Here is a 24,674-nt window from a genome sequence, read left to right on the forward strand (position 1 = left end):
TGTTTTATTGAATTCTTAGGGAGAAAGGAAGGGAGAGGTAGAGAGAAAGGGAGACATCAATGTGAGAGCAGAACATCAATTGGCTGCCTCCTGCATGCCCCCACCCCCAGGGATCGAGCCCTCAACCCAGGCAGGTGCCCTGACCAGGAATTGAACCTGCAAGACCTCAATGCACAGGATGGAATGACACCCAACCAACTGAACCACACTGGCCAGGGCTGCACTTTTTACTTTTTAGTACTAATTTTCTGGTAGTCCCCCAACATAGCATTTGGTTCCAGAACTCCTTATCTTTTCTTAGACTGTTGCCTCTGCCCAGAATTATTGTCCTGACTTTATTAGCTTGAGTAATTCTTGCTTATTATTGAAGACTGTTATACCACATCTTTCTTATAAATTTTCCTTGAACATGGATATATGGATATATAACTGCTCCCACAAAAGGAATATTCACTTTGATGTAATAAAACAATATTGGCAAGAGCACCAACTCAAGTAGGCAGTAAGGTACATTCTGATCCCATCCCTGCTACTAACCAGTTATGGGACCTTGGACAAGCCATTGTTCTAAATTTTCTTGTGCCTATAATGACTTTGTTAAGCTAGCAGCTTTCCAAAGTTCTCTCCAGCTTTCAGTTCCTGCATTGTTTTTTCACCAGGGACAAAGCATCTCAGAGTTGTCAATAAATCAGCACTTAGCACAACTACAAGCCTTATTTATTGATCACTCTTAAGGTAAAGTGGCTTTTATACGAAGTCAAGTCGATATATGTGTTAAATGTGTTCAAAGTAACGGCTTTACATACTTAAGAGAATCAAACCATTAGGTCAGCCTAGCCCCATCTGTGGACAGCGGGGGTGTTTGTTTTGTTTGTTTTGTTTTGTTTTAGTTTTAGTTTTTCCTTCCCTTGATGAAAGACACCTGGTCTGGGAAGACAGACCTTAGCAGAGGGGAGAGAACATGGATTTTTGAAGCCAAATCTGGATTCAAATTCAAAACTTACTTTGTGTATGATATTAAATAAGTTACATAACCTGTCTAGTTTTCCTCAGTACTAAATTCAAAATAATTACTACTAGAGAACAGCAATAGTCCAAGCACATGTCAAACTCCCGAAAAGTGAGAAAGTGCTCAGTTATCATCACCATCATCATTATCATCACCATCACCATCACACTAACTAGGAGACAGTGATCAGTCAGGTAATGATACTTAAATATTTCATTATGTGGGGGACATTTATATCAGCATCAAGTAACCACAAAATGCTCTAATGTTAGGTTCAGAAGCAACTCAGGATAATGCAACTCTTTTACACATAAGGGACACAAAATCCAGAGAAGTGAAAAGATTTATCTAAATATAATTCTCTAGCAAGTGATACTACAGAGACTTGAACCCCATTCTCTGGATCAAAGTTTAATCCCTACCCTATAGTTTGTGCTTCTCAAACTTTAGCTTGCATCACAGCCACCCAGATATAGTACAGGTCACTGCACCCCACCCCAGAGATTCTGATTTAGCATATCTGAGGTATGCCCAAGAATTGGCTTTTTTAATACTCTCCCAGGTAATGCTGAAGCTGTGCTTTGAGTAGCCCTGTGATGCACTGCTCTGTTTTTAATTGGCTAGGAGCAGTTCTTGGCTTTCTTATACATCTCACTCTCAGGAAGTGACAAAGAGAGAAAGATGAGGCCATAAGGCTTGATTATCCCTACCAAGTTTCATATGGGACACACCACTATCCATGAATGGAGTATGAGCTATCCTTCCATTCTTGCATTTTCCTACCACACTCTTAGACAAGAAGCATTAGGTTTCAGGAACATATACTCCCCAGATTGATTTTATAAAAATTGCAGTTTGTTTTGGCTGGCGTGTTTATAGTCGTATTTGGAGCTTGCAGATGTACATTGAAATCTGCAGTGTCTGGGATGAGAAATTGGCTCTGGGCTCCTCATTTACTTCTGTGCAGCTTTTGTACTTCAGTGGTGGGAGAAAATACAGCACAACCAAATGCTAGCTGGAAAGATGACACAGGAAATGCATTGAGGAATTGATCCTTGCCACCAATTTATCTCCTCTGAGAAGAAGGAACTGAATTATATTCTCAATGTTCATTTGTTAAGCAGGCAGCTTAGCACTCCTGGCTCATATTCCCATAAAAACAATCATGCTCTTTGATCTGCATTATGGAATACAGAAGGTTTTAATGTACTTACCTGGAAACCAAATTAATATGTGTAAAATAATTTCATATGAAAAATGTCTTCATCTTGTGGCTAGAAGGCAAGGGTGGTTCAAAGAACAAACCTCTCTGCAATACTATGTTTCTTGTGGCAGATTAGGTTTGATTTCAGTGCCAACAAATTATGTGCAAAACATAATAGTACTTTAAATCTCTGCTACCTTTTCTGCTAAGAGCTGATAATACACACCTCACAGAGGCCTTGCAACAGTTCAAGGAGATAATATGTGAAGACTTGCTGCTACCATATCTTGAATGAAAGTAGATACTCAGTAAATGACTGTTGTTGATTATTAAGGAGCATGAATTCTCTGACTTCAATCTCTTCACTTTAGCACACATGGTTTTCCCTGGTGAAAAAAGTGAAGGGATTGAGAAGTACAGATTGGTAGTTACAAAATACTCACAGGGTGTAGAGTACAGCACAGGGAATAGAGTCAATAATATTTTAATAACTATGTATTGTGCCGGGTAGATACTGGAAATATCAGGGGGAACATTTTGTAAAATATATGACTGTCTAACCACTATGCTGTACACCTGAAATGGATACAAAATAATATTGAATGTAAACTAATTGAAAAAAATTAAATCATTTAAATTTATTTTTAAAATCCCGTTGTCCAATTCTGCTCTCCCAGTTCAAACCCAAAATTTATATATCCTAATCAATCTCAGAATAAAAAAAAAATTAAGAGCTCTTTATTTAAGGACCCACCTACCTTGAAATGCAGACTAATTACCGTTGTTTTAATCACTCACAGTGTTTTTGAGCTTTAATTCCTTGTTACATTTTTAATTTCCTCATAAGCAAGTTATGAAGCAATTTTATAGTGCTTTCTCCTAGAGGACAGTTGGAATTTTTATATCTATTTACATTGTGTTACATTTAAATACAAAAGATTTAAGGGTGATGTATATATTTATTAGTGTTAATTAAAGGGAGAACCATGTGTGCTTAGGAATGAGAATGTTTGTTGCTTTAAGTAGATATTTCAACAGCACTCATGTCACCTCAGTGCTGGGGATAGTGAATGAAGGTGACAAAAATCCTGCCAAATGGCATTTGGAGGAAAACAAGATAAATGAAGAAAATATATACACTACAGGATAGTTGTAATTGCTAAGAAGAATTAAAAAAAGGATTTAGAAGAGGTAAGGGAGAATTAGGAGTAGAAGAAGGTAATTTTGGATAAGGCAGCCTTCCAGGCTCAATAAGGGCAGAATAATAAAACACGGACATTGTCACAGGAGTGAGCCACGTGGAAATCTGGGTAAAGACTGATCCAGGTAGAGGAAACCACAAGTGCAAAGGCCCTGTGGCAGAAGCATGCCTGGTATGATCAAGGCACATTGAGAAGACAGGCAGCTATGGCTAGAGCGAGTGAGTAAGCAAGGAGTAATGAGAGATGAGATAAGAAACTTATCCTACACAACTCATACCCCATTGTAAATGGGTTTTTACTTTTTATTTTTGGAAAAATGAGAGCTGCTGGCAGATTTTAAGCAGAGAAATCACATGATTGGGCCAATGTTTGAAAAGGTTTACTCTGGCTGTATTTTCTATAGAATAGAAAATGGGAAGGCGAGGGCAGAAACTGGGAGATGGTTTAAGAGACAGAATTCAGGAAGGAGAAATCAATAGTGGCTTGGATCAGAGTGTGGTAGTGATGTGCTGAGAACTGGTCAAATTCTGGTTAGTCCTTAGAGCCAGATGGATTTGCTATGATTTGTACTGTAACGAGAGAGCCGCCCACTTGGCATTATAGAATAGATGGCATATTCCCACCTGGAGAACTTGCCATTCTGTGTCAGGTGGAGGTGGGGAGAGTCTGCTGAGCAAAAGCATTTGATTTTACGTTGCCATAAACAAATGTTCACATGCCACTGATACTCAGTTCTGTTTTACTGCCTTCCTTACTAATGAGGGTGTCCTGAAGGTAGAGATGAATGTTCTGGGGATATTAAGTCACCCATTCTAGCAGATTTCAACTTGTGATGTGCCTGCCATGTTTCCACCTTGTCTCTGACTAGTGTACTGTGCAGTCACTTAACTTAGTGCTTCTTGTTGCAAACGTACATGCAGCGATTTGTTCATCTCTTATAACTAATTTCACAAATAATCTCAAGTTTCAACTAAAGTGGATAAACGGTTTTGTTTGTTTGTTTGTCTATTTGTTTGTTTTCTGGAAGCTTGAACATCACCCAGGATTCTTTCCCTCTCTAGCTTTCCTGTTAATCAGTTCCAAGTATGTGGAGATTCCATTACCTCTGTATCTCTCACATCCTTCCAAATCTCTTTAGCTATTAGGCCACATTCCTAATTTCTCTCTCACTTGGATTTCTGGAACAGCCTCTCAATTTGTCTCTTTCCCTGTAGTTCAGCCACACTCACCTCCCAATCACTTCTCTACGCAGTAATAACAGTGATCTTTCTAAAGAACACATTTGATGCTCTTGTGGTTCTATTTACATCCTTCCAGGTTCCCTAGTCCTCTCAAGGTTAAACAAACTCCTGTAGTACGTTTAAAGAGCCTGCGTCATCTGTGTCCTACTTACCTGAAATGCCGCATATCTTGAAACACAATTTTTGGCCGTTCAGTCCATTCACTCTATGCTGTTCCTGTCCCTTTCTCCTCAGGGCACTGAGCTCTTGGCCATGTTTCAGATGTTGAACTTACTGTTCTCTCTTCCAATGATATATTCTCCCCATCTTTGTCTCACCCTGCTCATCCCTAAGTTCTCAGCTTAGATGATAATTGATTTTTCTAGCAAACCTGTACAGATTTAAGTGTGAGTTAAATATCCACCAATCTAATGAGCCCACAGGATGAACCAGCATTGGTTTCACTGAAATAATTAATAACTGCCTGCTTACTTCTCTGCAGTTTCCATTGTACTGTGGGCTCCAAGAGAGCAGGAGCTAGCTCACCTGTACATATGTGCCCCAATTTTGGGCACATACTGGACACTCAGTGATACTTGTAGATTTGTCTTGGATTGAATGGAAAAGCATAGAATCACAGTTGAAAATCCCTTCAAGCATTACCTTTCCCCTTTCACCACTACAATACACACACATATGCACACATATGTACTTTCAATATCCCCAAACTAATTTGTGCTAGGGTTAATTTGGAGAATTACTGGATTTCTACATTTAACACAATGGTAATCCTCTCTTTGTAGCCCTTTCTTCTTTTAATTCACTCCAAAGTCTCCTTAGATCTCTCATCACACTTGCTCTGGCACACTTAGCTCCTCTTGCTCCTAGAATTCCTTGCTCCGTTTCTCTCTCTGATTATTCTCTTACCTGAATATTTCACTCACTTCATCACTTCAACTATCACCTTAATCTAGATAAATCTAATATTTGTATCTCTAGCTCTGGCCTCTCAGCCAAGGTCTAACTTTATAATTTCTAAGTCATGAACTAAGCATCTTTGTGCATTCCCTGCTTGTGTTACTCAAACACAACTCTATAAAAAGTTCAGTTACCTGCACCTCCCTGCATGTTCCTACTTCCAATTTCATCCAGGGGTGACATGGAGTGGCTGTCCGGACCCTCAAGAGTTTCCTTTCTCCTAAAAGGACCACAGACCATTAAGTGACTCTCCAATGCTCTTTATGTGACCTGCCTCCTGGCTATAATTGGTGGATATAACAGAGGTATTTGCCTGACTCAAGGTGGGCCGGCCAAGCAGTAATGCATTTTTTGAATTTTGAACTTTGCAGATAGATAGATGGCATGCTCAAGAGTGCCTAGAGATGAGTCACCTCAAGGGCAGCCCTCTCCAGCAGAGGTCCGCACACTACTATGTGGGTCACTCAGAGCAGCTTTCTTTCTGGTCCTTCTGACATCTTGATTATTCAGTTCATCAAAGTCATTCGTTATCCTTTCACCCTTTCAATACAGTCCTACCACTTTTTTTTATTTTTTCACTAGTCAGAGACAGTAAAATGTTGACAAATCAAGCCTCAGGTTTCACAATCAGCTCACCTTGGATGCCTCCTATCCTTGGTCTCTGCTTTACACTCTCCTGCCAGGTTTACCTCTGCATCTCTACCACTGTCTGTGCCCATCCCTTTCTGCCCACTGACACGACCTCTGGCAAAAACTCCTGCACCAGCCTACTCACTGGTCTTCCTGTCTCTGGTCTCTTTCCTTTTTCTTTCATTGTGCTTTTGCTCTTATTATTACCAGAGGAAGCAAACAGGACACTGCTATGATCATGTCACTCCACTGCCCAGAAACACTTATTAGATCCTCTATATTCAACTCTCTTACAGATACTTTGTGCCTCTTCATTATCTGCCCTCCCCACAATTCCCAGTCTGATGATTTCTCTCTCGAGCCCACTGTACTAGAAGTTGAAGTTACTTAGTAATCTCTGATTATGATCATTGCTGGGCCAATTCATATAATTTCAAATCCCTGCACAAGAAAAGAACCTTATCATATGCCATTCATTCATTCATTCATTCATTCAACAAATAGTTATTAAAAGCCTCTAATTGCCCAGCGCTCTTCTAGATGCTGAGATTATATGACAAATAAGATTCATAATGGGCCTTACAGAAGTGTTATATGCAAGTGGAAAGAATAGCAAGTTAATGCAATAACAAAGATATAAAGAAAAATAAGTTCAGGGAGAGGAGTGAGTCTTATGAAGAGAATAAAAGAGCAATTTGATAGAGTTATGGGCAGTGGTGATAGGAGACAGAATATTTCTGAATGGGTGACCAAGGAAGCCCTCTCTGAGGCCAGCATTTGAACCTAAAACTGAGTGATGAGAGTAAGCCAGACATAAGAAGGAAACAGCCTTGAGGGAGAGAGCCTTCCACATGGAAGAATCAAGAAGCACAACGGGTTTAGGCAGGATAATCTTGGTTTATTCAAAAAACTAAAAGACCATGTGGTGAGAGAACTGTGATTTTGGAGGGCATTTTGTGTGGGGGGGAGGGGGAGAGGAGGGTTACAGGATGAAATTGATTTCAGTAAGATCAAAGAAAGGCCAATACTTGGTAAAGTTACCCCCAAAGGAAGAAACAACTACTGGAAATCTAGAAGCAGGGAAGTTATATGAAAAATGTACTCTTTCATCTATAAAGATTAATATAAATGAATTGAAGATCAATATAAAGACTAATGCTGTGCAAAAAAAAAAAACAACACAGACCGTGGGATGTGAGAGTGAAACCAGGAAGTTCAGATGAATGTTAGTGAGAATTATGCAGAGAGAGGTGATATTTTCAAGGTGAAGCCCATTGAATTGGATGGAATTGAGGGGTCTCGTATTTTAACATATAGTAGACACTTAACACATGGGTATAGATTCATTGAAGGAATGCTTGAACCACTACTCATGGTCAAACACAGACTCTGTGAAGCATTTCTGATGGACCTCAGCCCTCCTACGTCCCTGATCCTCTCACTACTCTGAGCGCCCACTGCACCTTAAACACACTTCCTCACGGACACTCGTATTCTTCCTGGATTTAGTGATTTATGGGCATTCCTTCCTTAACTCCCCTTCTGGGCTGTGAGCTTCTTCATGGTAGGGAACCCCCACACTCCTTGCCTATCTTGCATGGCACATACTCGGTGTCAAATCATTTGAAGAATGAATGAAGAAATGCACGAGTGAAGTGAGAGGGAAATTATGTGAAGGTCACAGTCCTCAGATAAAGCAATGGTTCCTGAGCTACAGCATCTGAAGTCTGAGGGTCTTTCCACAAAGATTGAATGATGTCACAGCTCCGTTAGTTTGGGCTCTGTCTTGGTTGGAAGACCAGAACTAATTGAGAGACTGGGGGTGGCTATGTGTCAAAGAACTGAGCCCTGTGAGACAATGTGAGGCTGGCTTTGTGAATGAGGACAGGTTCATGGTCACGTCTGAGGAACAGCAGTTGTGTCTTAACCATTTTGAATTCCACTTTCTTCCATTATCAAATGCGTGTAGTAATAGAAATAGTTCAGAGATGGCTGGTGAAGAAATAATAATAATTAGTCTTGCAAAGAAAGCACTCACTTTGTACTCTGCAATGCCCTGAAGGCTTTAGCTGTACTGTGTATTAACCCCTTTATTGCTCCTGACAATAAGAGTAGGTACACATTTTTATTATTCTCATTTTATAAATCGCCAATGTAAAGCATTTACCACAGCACCCGACACAGAAAACGCATTCTGTGAAGTCCTAGGGAAGAAAAAAAAAATCCAGATATGGAGCCAGAACACCTGGTCCTAAAACCCAGTTTTGCTGCTGTTCATGACCTTGGATAAGGCAGACTCTCATAACCTCAATGCTCTCATTTTTAAAATAAACTGATACAGGGAATAAGTGAGGCAAAGTCTGCAAAAGTGCAAACACGTGTAAAATTACAACAAAATCCTGGATAAATGCAGGCATTTGGAAAGTGTTTGAGTTGCTTTTTTAACTCAAGTATGTAAGATACCAGCCCATTTAAAGGCAGTGTTCTTAGGAGAAAGCCCCTCATTTTCCACAGTCTTTTTACTGCCATGAAGCAGTCTTTCTGAGACATGATCTGTGATTTTCTCCAGTTCAGAGCACTGACAACTTTAACTAAAAATGAAAACCTTGGTAGCTGATGATCTTACTTCAGTCCTAATCTTACCCATCCTGCAGTGTCTCGGCCAGCTACTGAGAATGTTGCCTGTGAGTGTCTTTTCTCTGCTTAGGAAGCACCTCCTGCTCCATTAATTTCTGTGACCCTCCCGGAAATTCTGTAAAGAGCAACATTATCGCAGTCCATCCATTCCAGGGTTCTACTTTCTGTTAAGTTTAGTGCTGGGTTCAGGAAACCCCTTCTGTATCTAACTGCTTCCGACGGCTAAAATGAAAGTACAGTGCCCCTCTGTCTCCTCATTAGCCTACATCTTCTAAAATGTTTGATGTTCCTTTTTAATATTTTAAAATGTACTGTCTTCAGAGTCCTTTCTTAGAAAAAATTGGAAGTTCAGAGCTAAGAGGGCCAATTAAAGTTGCCCTTTCCTTTTCAAAGACAAAGTCCTTTTTCCCTATATTAAACACAAACGTTTACACTCATGCAAATACATTGCAAGTGGTTTGCTCCTATAAATTAGATTCTATCTTTTGGGTTAAATTTAGAATAGCCTTTTTTTTTTTTTATCTAAAGGAGTGTCTACTGTTACAAGTAAATTGTATGTCACTAGAGGTCCAGTGCACAAAATTTGTGCACTCGGGGAGGGGGAGTCCTGCAGCCCGGCCTGTGCTCTCTTGCAGTCTTGGAGCCCTCGGGGGATGTCTGACTGATGGCTTAGGCCCACTCCCTAAGCCAGCAGTCAGACATCCTTAGCACTGCTGCGGATGCAGGAGAGGCTCCCACCATCGCTGCTGCGCTCGCCAGGCATGAGCCCGGCTTCTGGCTGTGCGGCGCTCCCCCTCTGGGAGCGCACTGACCACCAGGGGACAGCTCCTATACTGAGCGTCTGCCCCCTGGTGGTCAGTGCGTGTCATAGCGACCAGTCATTCTGCTGTTTGGTTGATTTGCATATTAGCCTTTTATTATATAGGATAACCGTGTGTAGGGCAGACTAATGCTCCCCCTCCCCCCCACCAAAGGCATCCAAGTCCTAATCCCCTGACCTGTGGAAATGCTGGTTTACATGGAAAGGGTAATTAAACTTGCAGATGGAATTAAGGTTGCCAACCAGCTTACCTTAAAATATGGAGATGATCCTGAATTATCCAGGCAGACACGATAAATCACAAGGATCTTTGAAAGAAAGAGGCACAAGGGTCAGGTTCAGAATAATGCCTGAGGAAGACCCAATTGGCCACTGCTGGCATTGGAGGTGGAGGTGGCCACTAGCCAAGGAATGTGGACAGGTTCTAGAACTGCAAAAAGCGAAAAAACAAAACAGATTACTTCCTAAGCCGCCTAATGGAGCACAGTCCTGCCAACACCTCAGAGACCCACTTCAGACTTCTGACCTCCAGAGCAGTAAGATAAGAAATTTTGTGTTGTTTTAATCACCAACTTTGTTGTAATTTGTTACAGCAGCAATAAAAAACTAATACAGCATTTCAGTAATTTTCTTGAAATAATAGCGTTTCAAGAAAACTGGTGATTTCTAGCAGGAGTCAATCAAGCTAAAACATTGATTGACAGCAAGTTCTGGGAAATATGTAATTCTCAGAAACCATTCCCTTTCTAGCTCTCTTTTTGGAGATCAAAGAAATGGTCTTCGTGATAACTGTGTGTGCGTGTCGCGTGCGCTTATACTTAAATCATGGACCATTTAAACTTAAAAAACAAAATTCTAGAGTTTGGTGTCTGAGAAAGAGAGAGAGAGAGAGAGAGAGAGAGAGAGAGAGAGAGAGAGAGAGAGAGAGAGAGAAATAAGGGGGCTTTAGAAGTGTTCTCAGAGAAGGATCTTGAGAACTCGACAAATATTTTTTTTCCACAGTCCTTACAGCACTTTATACAGACATGATCCAGATAATCATTCAGAGTCTTTGGAGATCTGGAATGCATTTAAGTCTAGACCTGTTGAGCTCTCTTTCTGAAGTGCTGCTGTGTGACAGGAAATGAGGCATGACCTTGGATAAGGCAAACTCTCATAACCTCAATGCTCTCATTTTTAAAATAAACTGATACCGGGAATAAGTGAGGCAAAGTCTGCAAAAGTGCAAACACGTGTAAAATTACAACAAACTCTGAGAATGCCCAGGTCAATCTATAGGAATCCTGTGCCTAAGAAGTGAGAGAACAAGCTGAGGAAGTGATGATCTGGGACAGCAGGGTCCTGCCCCAAGTGAGCGGGAAGGAGTCACCAGAGCCTAGGAACAGACATTGAAGGCAGGGCCCTTGGCCTGGCTAGAGCTAGTGCAACATTCATGGAAATGCCATTGGTCACACTTTTAAACCTGCTCTATTTCTGAGGTCATTGGGAGCTACTGCTGAGAAAGTGGAATTGATGAGCTACTATGCATGTCTAGTTAAAAGAAACCCAGAGACTATGGACCGAGGAGGTGGGACTAATTCAGGGAGAAATAATTCCTTGCTCATCTCTTTTCAATAGCCTTTTAAAATCATATTTTAGATCTCTTCTCCCTGGCAGTTTCTGAGAATCCCACAGGCAGAAAACAGGCTAAATTCAGCTTGAATCTGTCAAGGTGGCTGGCACAGAGAATCACTTATCTCTTCTCCCTCTCATTTTTTTCTCCCCCTTTTCTTCCACTCTTCTCTTTTTACTTCAACTTCCCTCCTTTCTCCCACTTCTCTTCTGAGTCCCTCCTTCCCCACATCTCATTTCTTGACCTTGCTCCAGTAAAGAACTTGCTACTAAACGTTTACATTTCAGTAGAGGTTAAGACCCTACCACTTGCTACCTTTCTGGATATCATTTGCATTTTAAATCTTGTTTCTCTTTGTTTAGTGGGGCCACAATAAAAACAAAACAAAACAAAAATATTGATCTTTACAAATACCTCCCAGGGATGTAAGAACAACAACTCTTGAGTGAGAATTTCTGTGGTTAAATTTCAACTCTTTGACTTCTACCAATTGTCTGGGAGGAAAAACTTTTCCTCTATCCTCTTATGTTCAGTAACTGGGACCTGCAATTTATACTAACAAAAGTCAGATGAACAGGAGAAAAGATATACAATTTGATTAATACTTATGTGCATGAAAGTTCAAAGAAAAGAAGTGAAATTCAAAGAAGCAAACTCTGGAGCTTATATGTCATTTTAACAACAAAGAAAGGGAGTTTGAATTTCAAGGGATGATAACTTGGAAAAGTGACTAGGAAATATGTGGGGGAAACTAATAGAAGATAAGGGTTATTTTAGCTATGGTTGTTTATGCAGACTTAACCTTGGTGCTGCCTCTCTATCTCTGGTGATAGGAGCTGTTCCCTGATTCCTGGCACAGGGTGGGGGGTGGGGAGGCAGGTTCACAAAGGGAAATGTGTGCTCTGCTTTTAGTTAGATAAAAAGAGGGCAGAGAACTCTTCCTGCATCTGCAAACTTTCAATCACCTTTAGCTCAACACAATTCTTATGCCAAAATGGCATATTTTGGATTGTTCTATTCTGTTTCCTTTCAGAGTGTTGGGTGAGGCGCTTAAGTTTTTATATTTCAGTGACCTCATCTGTAAAAGGGGGTTAAAAATACTGCCTACCCTATCAGGATGTTGTGATGATTCAGTGACATCATTGATGTGATGCATATTATACACCATCTATCACATAGTAATGACTTAAAATTATTGCAATCCTCATCCTATATAATAAAGAGGTAATATGCAAATTGACCATCACTCCAACACATAAGATGGCCGCCCCAATGTGGTCAAAGATGGCCGCCCCCATGTGGACACAAGATGGCTGCCACAAGATGGCCGGCAGGGGAAGGAAGTTGTGGGCTATCAGGCCAGCAGGACAAGGCAGTTAGCGGTGACCAGGCCAGCAGAGGAGGGCAGTTGGGGGCAGCCAGGCCTGCAGGGGAGGACGGTTGTGGGGGTACCCAGGCCTGCAGGGGAGGGCAGTTCGTTGGGACCAGGCCTGCAGGGGAGGGCAGTTGGGAGGGGACCAGGCTGGCAAGGGAGGGCAGTTAGGGGTGACTGGGCCAACAGGGGAGGGAAGTTGGGGGTGACCAGGCCTGCAGGGGAGGGCAGTTGGGGGGGAGGGGGATCAGGCCTGCAGGGGAGGGCAGTTTGGGGTGACCAGACCTGCAGGGGCGGGCAGTTAGGGACATCAGGCAAACAGGGGAGCAGTTAGGCATCAATCAGGCTGGCAGGTGAGTGGTTAGGGGGTGATCAGGCTGCCAATAAGAAGCGGTTAGGGGAAATCAGGAGGGCAGGCAGGTGAGCAGTTGCGAGCCAGTGGTCCTGGATTGTGAGAGGGATGTCTGACTGCCCATTTAGGCCCGATCCCGAAAGGATCGGGCCTAAATTGGCAGTCGAAATCCCTCAAGGGGTCCTAGATTGGAGAGGGTGCAGGCTGGGCTGAGGGACACACACCCCCATGCATAAATTTTGTGCACTGGGCCTCTAGTTATAATATAATAAAGATAATAATAATTATGATTATATTTTGTAATCACCACCCTAAGGCCAGCTCATTAGAGTGGTATGTGACAGACACTTTTCATAGAGAGGGCACATGAAAAAGGTCATGATACGTGAGCCCAGATGTTCTGACATATTAAATTGGGGAACCCAAGAATCCACTCAGTTTAGGCATGAGGGTCCAGGAAAAGGAAATTAGAGCAGGAAAACAAACAAACAAACAAAAAACTTAACCCATAGGGAAATAATATATTCTTATGACATTTTCTAGCTGTATTTCCAAATCATCTATTAGTTTGTTTATATTAAGATCACATACTGCACATGCTTGGATCATAAAATACAGGATAACTCTTTTCAAGATACATTAGGTGCAGTGTTGCAGAAAGTTTCCTAAAGTGGAAGGCATTCTCCCACCATCACCATCACTATCACCATCACATTGTTGATTCAATTGGACCACTCACACCAGAAAGTGAATGCTGAATTGTTTAATGGGCAACCATATTCATATTTTAAAGAAATCCTTTCCAGATGCATTTATTAATCTTTCAGAATGAGCCCTGAAGCTAAGTGAGACAGCTTGAATCCTGTCGTGTTTGAGTGGAAAGCTTGTCAAAAGAACACTGAGAGATCTCTCCAATTATTTGAGAAACCCTAAGGTAAAGAGACGTGCTATCCTTTAGGTTACAAGAAAGGGTTGGGGGTAGAATAGAGGGCACCAGAAGGCGAAAAAATCCTAAAACTAGAAGAGACACCAAAGGTCACATGCCAACCTTGTCCACATTACTTGCTCTATCCTCTTCTCAGTTATTTTTCAAAACCTAGATTAGGTTTCTCTTTTCAATGGGGCCTTCTAGATGATGCCAATCACATTGATGTCTTGCTTCTCTTAGCTCCTAGTGACTGAGAGTAGAAAATGTTTCTTTTAGAAATAATTTTTTAACTTTTTAATTTGTTATCCTGATTTCTCCTGTAGTTAATATTTCAAAAACAATGAAGAACTATGGACTAAACTAATATTGTTCATTTTCCAAATCCTGTGATTGACAAATCAGTTTTCTGTACCTCTTTTAAGCATCTGTAAAATAAAACAATTGTATTATTTAATATTTAAATGACCTCTAAAGATTTATACAAATATAAACTAATAACCTTAAATATAAATTTGACTTAACTAGTTTCTACATGCATTGTTGTTCCATCTATATTTTTTAGAGACAATATGTAGATAGGTAAATCTATCTAACTTTAACAGTTTTCTCTTAACTTTATTAGTGAACTAGGGGCCCAATGCACGAATCCGTGCACCTTGAAAGGAAGGGTGAGCCACAAAACTACGGTGGGCACAGGGGCAGGTCTCGGCGCATCCTCTGCATCCCCGCCCAGCCCCTCCCGCTGAGCCCCGATCCCCTGTCCGCTTCCACATGCTAACAGCACTGGACCCACTCACACCTGCTGATGGCACGGAGCCATTGGGGTCGGCACCAGCAGTGGGTGCGAGCAGCGGGATTGCCCCTTAGGAGCAGAGGGAGGTGGAGAAGCCCTCAGGGGTGATCGGGGCAGGCAGCCACTGCTCGCACCTGCTGACGACACCGAGCAATCGAACCAGTGCCGGGTCCCGGCAGTGGGTGCAAGTGGCAGCTCCGGTACTGGCAGCGGGTGTGAGCGGGGCCATTGTCGGCAGGGGGTCAAGTGGTGGCTGCTGGCCCTGATGGTCCCTCAGGAGCAGGGGAAGGTGGAGAAGCCCTCAGGAGCGATCAGGGCCAGCAGCGGGTGTGAGCTCTGGGCAGGGCCATAGCATGTGGGAGCAAAGAATTTTCAGTAACCACCAGAGGCTCACCCCGGTGACAGTGACTGATGCCCCGCCTTGGTCTGGTGCCCCGCTCACCTGCTCCACCATCCTTCCATGGCGGACACCCGCCATGTTCCATGCTCTGCCACCTATTGCTGACGCCCGCCATGTTCAGCACGCACCCCCTGGTGGTCAGCGCACATCATAGCGACAGTTGTTTGGTCTTCCTTCGTTCCATCTATTTGCATATTAGGGTTTTATATATAGAAATATAAGTAAAGATTTTAGAATAGTGCTTGGCATTTATAAGTTCTCCCCAAATGTTAGCAGCTATTATTTTTGGAGTAAATCAGATACAAATCTTGATTGTGCCCCTTATTAAATGCGACTTTGTGGAAATAATTTAATCTCAGTGATCCTTGGTTTTTATTTTTCTTTGAAATAGGGATAATAACACCTAACTCTGTTTTGCGGTAAGACTGAATGAGTTTATACAAGGAAAGTACAGAATAGACTTAGAGATAAATGGGAAGGAAATGTTAGTTTATCTCTTTGGTATTCCTTTCCTTTGGAATAAAAGGGTGATCTTGGGAAGGAGGACAGCCAGGGTATATTTTAATACAACAAATAAGGGTGGAGTTTGCAAATTATTGCAACTAAGTGATAAAGCTGCCATCTGAAATTATTTTTGTTAAGTAATATGCTGGCAACTATTTCCCAAAATGTCGCTAGAAAAACACTCCTGTCCAGTTCTCCGCCATTTCTCTCAAGTTCTCAGATGACGTGTGAAATTATTTGAGGGTACTATTGCCTTACAAAATCCTGCTTTGGGGACAGCATATGAAAGAGCCAGCGGTGTCCTTTGGGAGCCAGGAGATCCTGTAAGTGGAGGCAACAGAAAGAGCTCAGAAAAGCAGTGGTAAAGGGAAGTCAATAGGTGGGGAAGGAATGAGGCACCAACACTGTCAGCTGGTGGATCCTGTACTAATTCCATTGTCCTGAAGGGAAGTCCTGCCTAGAATCAACAAAATCATATCTGTAGGTATTTATGTGAGTTTCAAGAATGGTTAGAATTTCTCTCCTGGAAAATGGATGTGGCAATTTTTAAATACTTTGCCTAACCCTGTAAATCAAGAGATCAATTGAAAAATAGTCATTGAAATCTGTTGAGGGGTATTAAGGAAGAAGAATAAATTCGGGAATCCGACTAAGGAATGTTTGAATTCAGGAACAATTACTTTCTAGCTCTGTGACCTTGGTCAAGTCACTTAATTCCATACCTTTGTTTTTTGGGTTTTTTCAACTTGAAAGTGGTATTGTGTATGATTAAAAGAGACAGAGTTGACTTGACCTAATTAATTTCTGTTACTTTCTCATTAAAGTTTGACTTCCTCTAGCTTTATGTGGGCAGGAATTTCAGAGAATGGTTACTTAAGACATGTATTTTCCCATCAACTATTGAGAACTGCTTCCCGAAGCCTCACTGGCTTGTGGACATAACCCTAAACCGTAAACAACATATTCAGATGGACAGGGGGTTGGGCAGATTGATAGAAAGATATCTCCCATTAGTAAATTACCCAAAATGAAAAGCACCATTATAAGAGCCAACATGGCGGTCTAAGTGTTTTTCTGGTGTGTGTGTGTGGGGGGGAGGGGCGACGGGGGAGACGGGGGGGGGGGGGGGGTGTTGCCTTTAGACTGGATTGATGGGGAAGTCTTCATGGGGAGAAGACAAGAACTGGACCTAGGGCCAGGGAGGAGTGTCAGGACCAGGGAAGAGCAAAGTCACTTCATCCATCTCAGCCCAGCCAAGCCTCTAAAGAGCTAGCAAATCTGTCACAAAACCCACAACTACCATGTGCTGAGCAAGCGGACACCAGGGGCTGGGCGCAGCTCTCCACATCTTAGTTACTATCACATCAACCATGAGAAGGAGGCAGCCACATTCTCATCTTGAACTTAGAAAACAGAGACTCAGAAATGGAGTGGTTTCTCCAAACTCACACAGCAAGCAAGTGACAGAACTAGGTAAAGTGACAGAACCCCAAAGCTTGTGTCTGATGTACAACTTCTAATAATGATAAAAGTTACCATTAGTGATGGTGGCCTCCTCCGTACAGTATTTTCCTTCTTACCCCCACCCACCTTTCTCCAGGTGCATCTGGTTCTCTCTTCTTGTGCTTCCAGAATTCCCTGCAAAGCCTTGCCTTCAAATGCTGGTGCCTTTATTGAGCACATTCAATTGAATACCTGCCTTCCCTATTAACCTGTAAGTCCCCAAAGGATAGGTTTGGGCAGTATTTGCCATTCTGTCATTCATGTACCATTCATAGCTCATAGTAGTAGCTTAACAATGTTAATGAAGAACTGAATGAATGAATACATGCCTATTGTCTACTAAGTGCTGTGCCCACAAATTTGGCATGTAAGTTAATATCTCCTATAAAATGAGCTGTGGGGCCTGGCTGGTGTGGCTCAGTGGTTGAGCATAGACCTATGAACCAGGAGGTCACAGTTCAATTCCCAGTCAGGGCATATGCCCCAGTTGTGGGCTCGGTCCCCAGTGTGGGGCATGCAGGAGGCAGCCAATCAATGATTCTCATTCATCATTAATGTTTCTATCTCACTCTCCTACCTCTTGGAAATCAATAAGAATATATTTTTTAAAAATTAATTTTAAAAAATGAGCTGGAGGGCTGTTAGTTCTAATATTGATGGGCACAAAGTTAAGGCTCAGTAAATATTAACTATTATTATGAATATTGAATTACCATAATTCTCTTTAAATGGAGAAATTTAAATAAAACATTAACGCATTATAATTGCAACTTTGCAGAATAAAAACTGCTTTCAGCCAAAACCGGTTTGGCTCAGTGGATAGAGCGTCGGCCTGCAGACTGAAAGGTCCCAGGTTCGATTCCAGTCAAGGGCATGTACGTTGGTTGTGGGCACATCCCCAGTGGGGGGCGTGCAGGAGGCAGCTGATCAATATTTCTCTCTCATTGATGTTTCTAACTCTCTATCTCTCTCTCTTTCCTCTCCCTTCCTCTCTGTAAAAAATCAATAAAATATATTTTTAAAAAAACTGCTTTCAGGGAAGTGTCTTGCAGAAAGTTACACAGCAAGAAAATAGCAAAACCAGGCAATGCCCCTCCGGGTCTAAGATATTCCTCATACGCCCTTTGCTTCACAGTCGGTTCCAGGGGCTACAGTCCTTCACACACAGGATGCCCTGTTGATTCTCTTCAACGGGGCTGGGCGTCAGCAGAGTGGAGGGAACCGCAGGGCAGCCTGAGGAAGCCAGTATGGTCCTGGCACAGCCCAGAGTCCATGACCACGCCTGAGCTGCTTGCCTGGTTTGGAATCAAATATGCCGTGGGGTCCTTTGAGGCAGCACAGCCCTCGCCTCCCTGAGAATCACCTAGTTTCCAGGTTAAGAACACAAATTCCATGGTCCTCTGCATCAGACTAAAACAGTGTCTTCACCAAGCACCCGGTGATATTGATCATCGGGGAAGTTGGTGAAACTTTGGAGACAAGACCTCAAAGGATGCTAGTGGTACTCACTCTCCAGGGGGCAGTTACTGAACACCAGTGTTCTCACGGGGCTCCCCTCGCCCCCCCACCACCCCCCTCCATCCATGCATGTGTGTAAGTACAAGGGCTAAGTCAGTTTCCCTGTGTGTCAGCGAGGACCACAACAGTCCCAGTGGAGTCGCAGGTGGGAGGCGTCGTGGATGCTCACCTTTGACAAAGCCACTGAATCCTGGATGCTTTGGCTCCTGCACTTTTCTCCCTAGGAAAACTGCCTCCGGGCTTCCACAGGGGCTTTCAGAAAAGGGTCTAGTCACCAGCCCCTGAAACTGATTTTCCCTAGCATCCCAAGAGGTGGGCTGAGCTCTCTCGCCGTGCGAGCTCTGGGAAGAGAGAGCAGCTGCTATAAGGCAGAAAGGGGACATCCGCCAGCTTCCCAGGCAGCAAACTAGAGCGCAGACAGCCCTGCCCAGCCCCGCGGCGCTATTCAGCGTGGGGCCTCGCTGTGCTCTCCGGGGCAAGTTTCCTGGGAGTGTCCCTCCTCTCCACCCACACAGCCAAGTCTCCCGTTTTCCAACAGATGTCTCTTTGGCAGCTCTGAAGTCCAAGTACACGCTGGATGCAGCGCAGAGTCCGGCGCGCGCTGTGGTTGGGGGACCCCAGCAGGCAAATGCCAGCATCAGCATGAGAGGCTGGTCTTCAGCCCAGGTCGGTGCTCAGCCCGGGGGCCCGCTGCCTGGCCCGGTGCATCTGAGAAGAGCTGCTCACTTTGCCCCCTCAGGAGTCTTTGTTCCAAGCCAGGCATTGCTGGGATTCTCGCTTTAACTCCCTCCACTCCAAAGGGGTCCGTCCGGAGGCTGGGATGCTCTGCCCTCTCAAAGGATGCTGACCCTGGAGTGGGAGTCGGAAGGACTGCAAACAGTGGGTATTGTTGTGATTATATGTGCATCTCTGAAGCTGCTCCATTTGCTGGGACTGATTGATTTTTCGGAAGGTAAAGTGGTCGCTCCCAGTGTGTGCCCTTGGTCAGGTCTGGTTCAGAAGTGGATACAGACCCTGCAGAAGTTGAGGCTGAATAACCAGTGTGAAAGTTTTAAAATATGCATGCTTGCCTTTGAGCAATTCATTGCTGTTCACCCAGATATTCGACACTGGGAGGGGAGGGGTTTGGTACCATTATCTTTCTCTTTGCAACCTCTTTGCGTTTAGGGTGATGTTGTGGGTTAAATATAAATAACAGAAGTAAGGATTCTATTTGGGGATGATAAAACAGGTTGTGCTTTTGGTTGTCAAGTTCACGTTTGCTACCACTCCTTGATGTCATTAGTAATTCCATCCTATACCCTGATTTGTGAGTGAAATACCTGTGTGTGCTTCATTAGTTAGGAGGTGGGGGGTGGAGCTGGGTTGTTGATTATGCTATAAAATGCATAAGCTTTTGGATTAAAATTGAGTTCCTTGGTGCTGGCAAAAACGTGTTTTGGATGCTTAATTTGCAAAAGTGTTTCCTTTAACATTTCCCAGTGAGCCACTTTGCTTATGTGTCTGAGAACAAAACACCCAGGACAGCATTGTTGCTACCAATAAATATTTTATCCACCTAATATTACTACCAAAATCAACCTTATTATGCAAAGATGAGAAAATAAAAAAAAAGTTGGTTAACTTTGCTTTAACAATTTGAGTGTGTGTGTGAAATACACATGACATAATTTTCTACTGAAATAATATACTTTGAATCATTTCAACTTCTATCATGTGATGTCAATTTCGTCCACATTCTCTTTTCTCTCAGGTGAAAGATTGGAGTTCTTAAACATGTCCTAATATTTCTTCCCAGCAAGGATATGATCTTTTATTGCCAAGTTATTTATGAATATTCGCTTCTCACATTGTGTGTAATGCTGGAAGTTGATGGCAGTATTTAAGCCTGCCTGTGCTATAGTCTTTCTAAGATTACATCATCCCGAAACCACATCCAGTACACATGTTTCTGATAATATGTTAGTAATGATCAATGTATCTTCATAAAGTCCTTTATTTTTTCTACAAAGTGGTTTTATTAGGTTCTGTTTAGACCAGTAGAAGAATATAATAAGCTCTCATGTAATTTTCATACCTTTTTTTTTAAGAATTCTCTGTCAGATTCTGTTTAGGCATACATGAGAATAATATTGTAATGGGATTTAAAAAGGCTCCGAAGTTAGTTTCTTCCTTTACTCACATTGCACAGTAATTTTATTTGATCCCTGGAAGGAGAACACTGCATAGCTAACTTATCCAAGTGCTAAACAATAATCTGCATTATTTTGAGATTTCTGCCTTAATGCACTAATGTTGGTGTCAGAAGAAAATACAGATCCAATAACTTTAATTTTTATAAGTGGGATAATTTGCTTCTGTTTAACTTTATCACTGTATTAGTTTTTGTCCTCTGGACTCCGTTGAGGCATAGCCCCCAACTTTAGTGCATTATACTCAGGGTGGCTTGGATTCAGAGCTAGATGAGGTGGGCTGGACATGAGAACCACCATGGAGGTCTGTGAGGAAAGTAACTTCCATAGCACCATGGAGTTACGTGGGGAAGTTAAATTTCATAGCACTTTGGGGGAGCACACAGCTCTTCATTGCCAATGTTGATGATGTAGAAACTTAAAGGTGAACGTCCTAAGTTTAAGAACCCTACCATTGACTCAGCTTTTCTTCTTTAAGTCCTGTTTCATGTCACTTAAACTTGAAGGTTTTTAGATGAAAACTTCTAGTATGAGTTCCAACAATCTGAAAAGTAGGTTTCCCATATTGGGATGGTATTCATATTCATATTTAAATAATATTCATATTCATGTGTGAACCTATAGTTCTATATACACACATATATGTAGATGTACATACATATTTATAGATATTATGTAAAATGTCCAGAAAGCTAGGCAAACTGGATTCAATGTATAAGCCTTGATCATGCTAAAATACAAGGATGCAGGTTATACAATATTTTGAGGTATAACCCACATTTACTTGACAAATGAGTACTTTTTTGTTCTGAAGTACATGTTGGAAAATGGTGGTCTAGTCCAACTTTCTCATTTGACATAGGAGATAATTGCAACCTAGACAGGTTAACCGATTTATCAGAAGGCAAACTAACTGGGAGCAGAGACAGAACCAAAACCAAGGACTCCTGAACCCCATATGCTTTTCCTACTACAATACACTTTTCGTTTATTCCTCTTCCCTAATATTGAAAAGATAATTCATGAGAGCTTACATGAAAAATTAGTGAAGTCTTGAATTCCTGAACTGCCCGCTGACACCCTATGAGATATTTGAAGGAAATGAATTCATAGGAAATAAGGTCACATAATAGCCACTTGATTTCTACAAATCTTTGACCCTAACCCAAGTATGGGAGCCAAGCATGGCATGTAAGCTAGTTAAGCCAGATCACCAGGTCACCAATTGTTATCACAGAGAGAGGATTAGAACAAAAGTAAGCCAGTAGACTCCTGACCTCCTTTTCTCTAAAGTACACTGATATTTTGACCATCTGTGACTCATATTTAATGGCAATGAATGGCCAGTCCAAGTAGAATCCAGTTATGAGACTAATAAGATATGAGAACTCTGGCCTGGGCCCCTGTCTGTGTTTTATCCAATCAGAAACAGAACTTAGACTTTTTGATCACCAGCCAAGTGTAGGAACAAGAAAAAGGGCAGATAAAGAGCAAACCACAAACTATTAGATTATGAGGTTCTTCATCCTTTCTACCTATAAAAGACAAAGTGACCAATAAGATCCATCTTGATGTAGATTGCTCAACTTTTCACTGAGACTACACTGCATACAAAGTACAGCTCAGAATAAGACCATGGAATCAGCCATTCCTTTCGGTGGAGAAGTGAAGAAGATGTGGCCCAGAGCAGAAACCTGAGCTTCTTTTAAACAACATTGAACTTGTATTTCCTTAGAAAGCAATACTTTTTCACTGGTAATACTATAGAGTGTTTTCCCCAGTGTGACTCCTTGCATGGATTAACTTAGAAAATACTTCTGAGTCTATATGAATGAGAGGGCCCACCTTAGTGTTGGGACGAAGCACTGTTGCCTTAGTATTATCGTTTGCAATGGCTAGTGAGAATTAGCTATGGATAGAAGGAGTTAAGAGAAGCATTTCTGCTCTTACCTAAATTAGATTCCAATTTTGATAAGACCCTGTTTAAAACACAATTCTCCTTCAAATGAAATTCAAGGTTTAAGAAGCAAAAGCAATTTATAAAAAGGATTAAAATGACTAATGGGATTTTAGTATAATGGTTGTAGGTTTTACACATATCGGAGTATTCATAAGGGAAACAGGAAGAATACTCACAAGATTAATCTCATTTCACAGTTTAGCATGTATTGTATGTCTTATTGAATTTTAAATATGCACAGGGTTCTCTGTTAGGCATTGACTGAGAGAGTTGCAAGATGAATATTAAAGGAATGTACCCTACATCAGCTTTCATGCTAATGAGGGATACTAATTACCAAATAAGACAGGAGTAAGTGCTGGGCATAAGTCAGAGAAATGGCCTGCAGAGGCACAGATGGAGTGGTGCACACTGGGAGGGGCTCAAGGGAAAGCTTCATGGAGAAGAAACAGTTGTATGGGACATTACGGTGTGTGAACGATTTCCTGAATTGGACAGTGAGGAGAGAGCATGCTAGGCTAAGCAAAGAGCTTGGGTTGCGACCCGGAGTTTTTGTGGATAAGGGCTGTGGCTTGTAGCACCTGGGAATGGGACTGTTGAAATGGGAGATGTGGCTGAATGGCTCACTTAGGATGCAATGTGGCAGACCAGTGTTAGGTGGGTCCACCTGGGAGTATGTGAAGACCAGTTCAGAGTACGTGAGTGGAAAGCATATCCAGTTATGCTTCTAGGACAATTCAGGTGAGAGACAAGGGCAAACATGCATAGATTACCCTCCTCAATAAAATACTTAGTGTAAAGGGGCAGTTTCCATGTCCCCCCAGAAATTCATGTTTAACATAATATCCTTGGCCTGCACCTGTTCTAAAATGGCATAACTGTGTTTTATGCCAGGGCAGCATTGTGTGACTTTACATATATTTCTTATGAGAAAAGAAAGAAATGTGGGGCACCCAGAGGTCATAGCTATAAATATAGAAGCTCCATTTATGGTGGGAACTTTAAAATTCTGATGGATATAGCACACATCTTACGAGGTCTTCAATTATTCTGAACTTTTTATTTTGGAAAATTTTATACACAAAAAGTATAGAGAAGAGCGTAATAAACTTCCATGTACCCAACATCCAGCTTCAGTAATTCCCAAGTACTTTGCCATTTGTGTTTCATCAATGGTTTGCATTTAAAAATAGTTCTTTATTATCTAAAATATCCTAGGCACTCTGGTAGCCCAGGATATAGATATGAATTAAAGATAGTAACTACTCTCAAGGAACTCTCAGTTGTATAAGGAGATGGGAATAGAAACCAAGAAAATGCATTTTGGTAGATAGATCGATACAAGTCAGTCTAAGATATAAAAGAAACAATGAAAAGTAATTAAGTCCAGGAGGAAGAGATCAGAGGGATCAGAAATAAGTCCCTGGAGGAGGTGACTTCTAGGCTGGGTTTCTATGGATGAAGAGAAGTTTATCAAATTCAGATGACAGAAAGGCAATTGCACAAGATCCACATGGGGACATGGCACACCAGGTGGAATGCCAGGAACAATAACCAATAAAGTGCAAAGGGGAATTGACAAAGCTTTATTTCTTTCCCTTGACTAAACAGTTAACCCTGTTGTCTAGCACAATGCATGGTGTTTAGAAGATACTCAGAAAAATTATGGCATGAGCATCATTTACTCTCATTCACTAAGAGAGAAGGTGCACTTCTACTGAAGCTCCATAATTGAGGGGCTCCTGGGCCTCCTTCAAGCCTCCCCAGTGGCCAGGAACTGTTGTTTAGTTGATTATGATTTTTTTTTTACTCTTTTTATTCTACTAGTAAGATTTCACAT

The 24,674-nt window shown here is 41.9% G+C and overlaps 1 protein-coding gene across 6 annotated transcripts in view; it reads left to right on the forward strand.

Moving 5' to 3' along the window:
- KCNIP4 (potassium voltage-gated channel interacting protein 4) overlaps positions 1-24,674 on the forward strand; it is a gene marked incomplete at both ends in the record, with an annotated part of 944,241 nt that overhangs the window by 739,605 nt on the left and 179,962 nt on the right. For 2 of the 6 annotated variants that reach the window (XM_079777237.1, XM_079777239.1), the window contains one exon: positions 19,523-19,634. The exons of the other annotated variants lie outside the window; for them this stretch is intronic. In XM_079777237.1, coding sequence (XP_079633363.1) covers positions 19,523-19,634 — 112 coding nt within the window. Of the gene's footprint in view, positions 1-19,522; positions 19,635-24,674 lie in introns of those variants that run through there. 6 annotated transcript variants of the gene reach the window in all.

The sequence above is a fragment of the Cnephaeus nilssonii genome, assembly GCF_951640355.1.
Source record: "Cnephaeus nilssonii genome assembly, chromosome: 1".
Classification (NCBI taxonomy): domain Eukaryota; kingdom Metazoa; phylum Chordata; class Mammalia; order Chiroptera; family Vespertilionidae; genus Cnephaeus; species Cnephaeus nilssonii.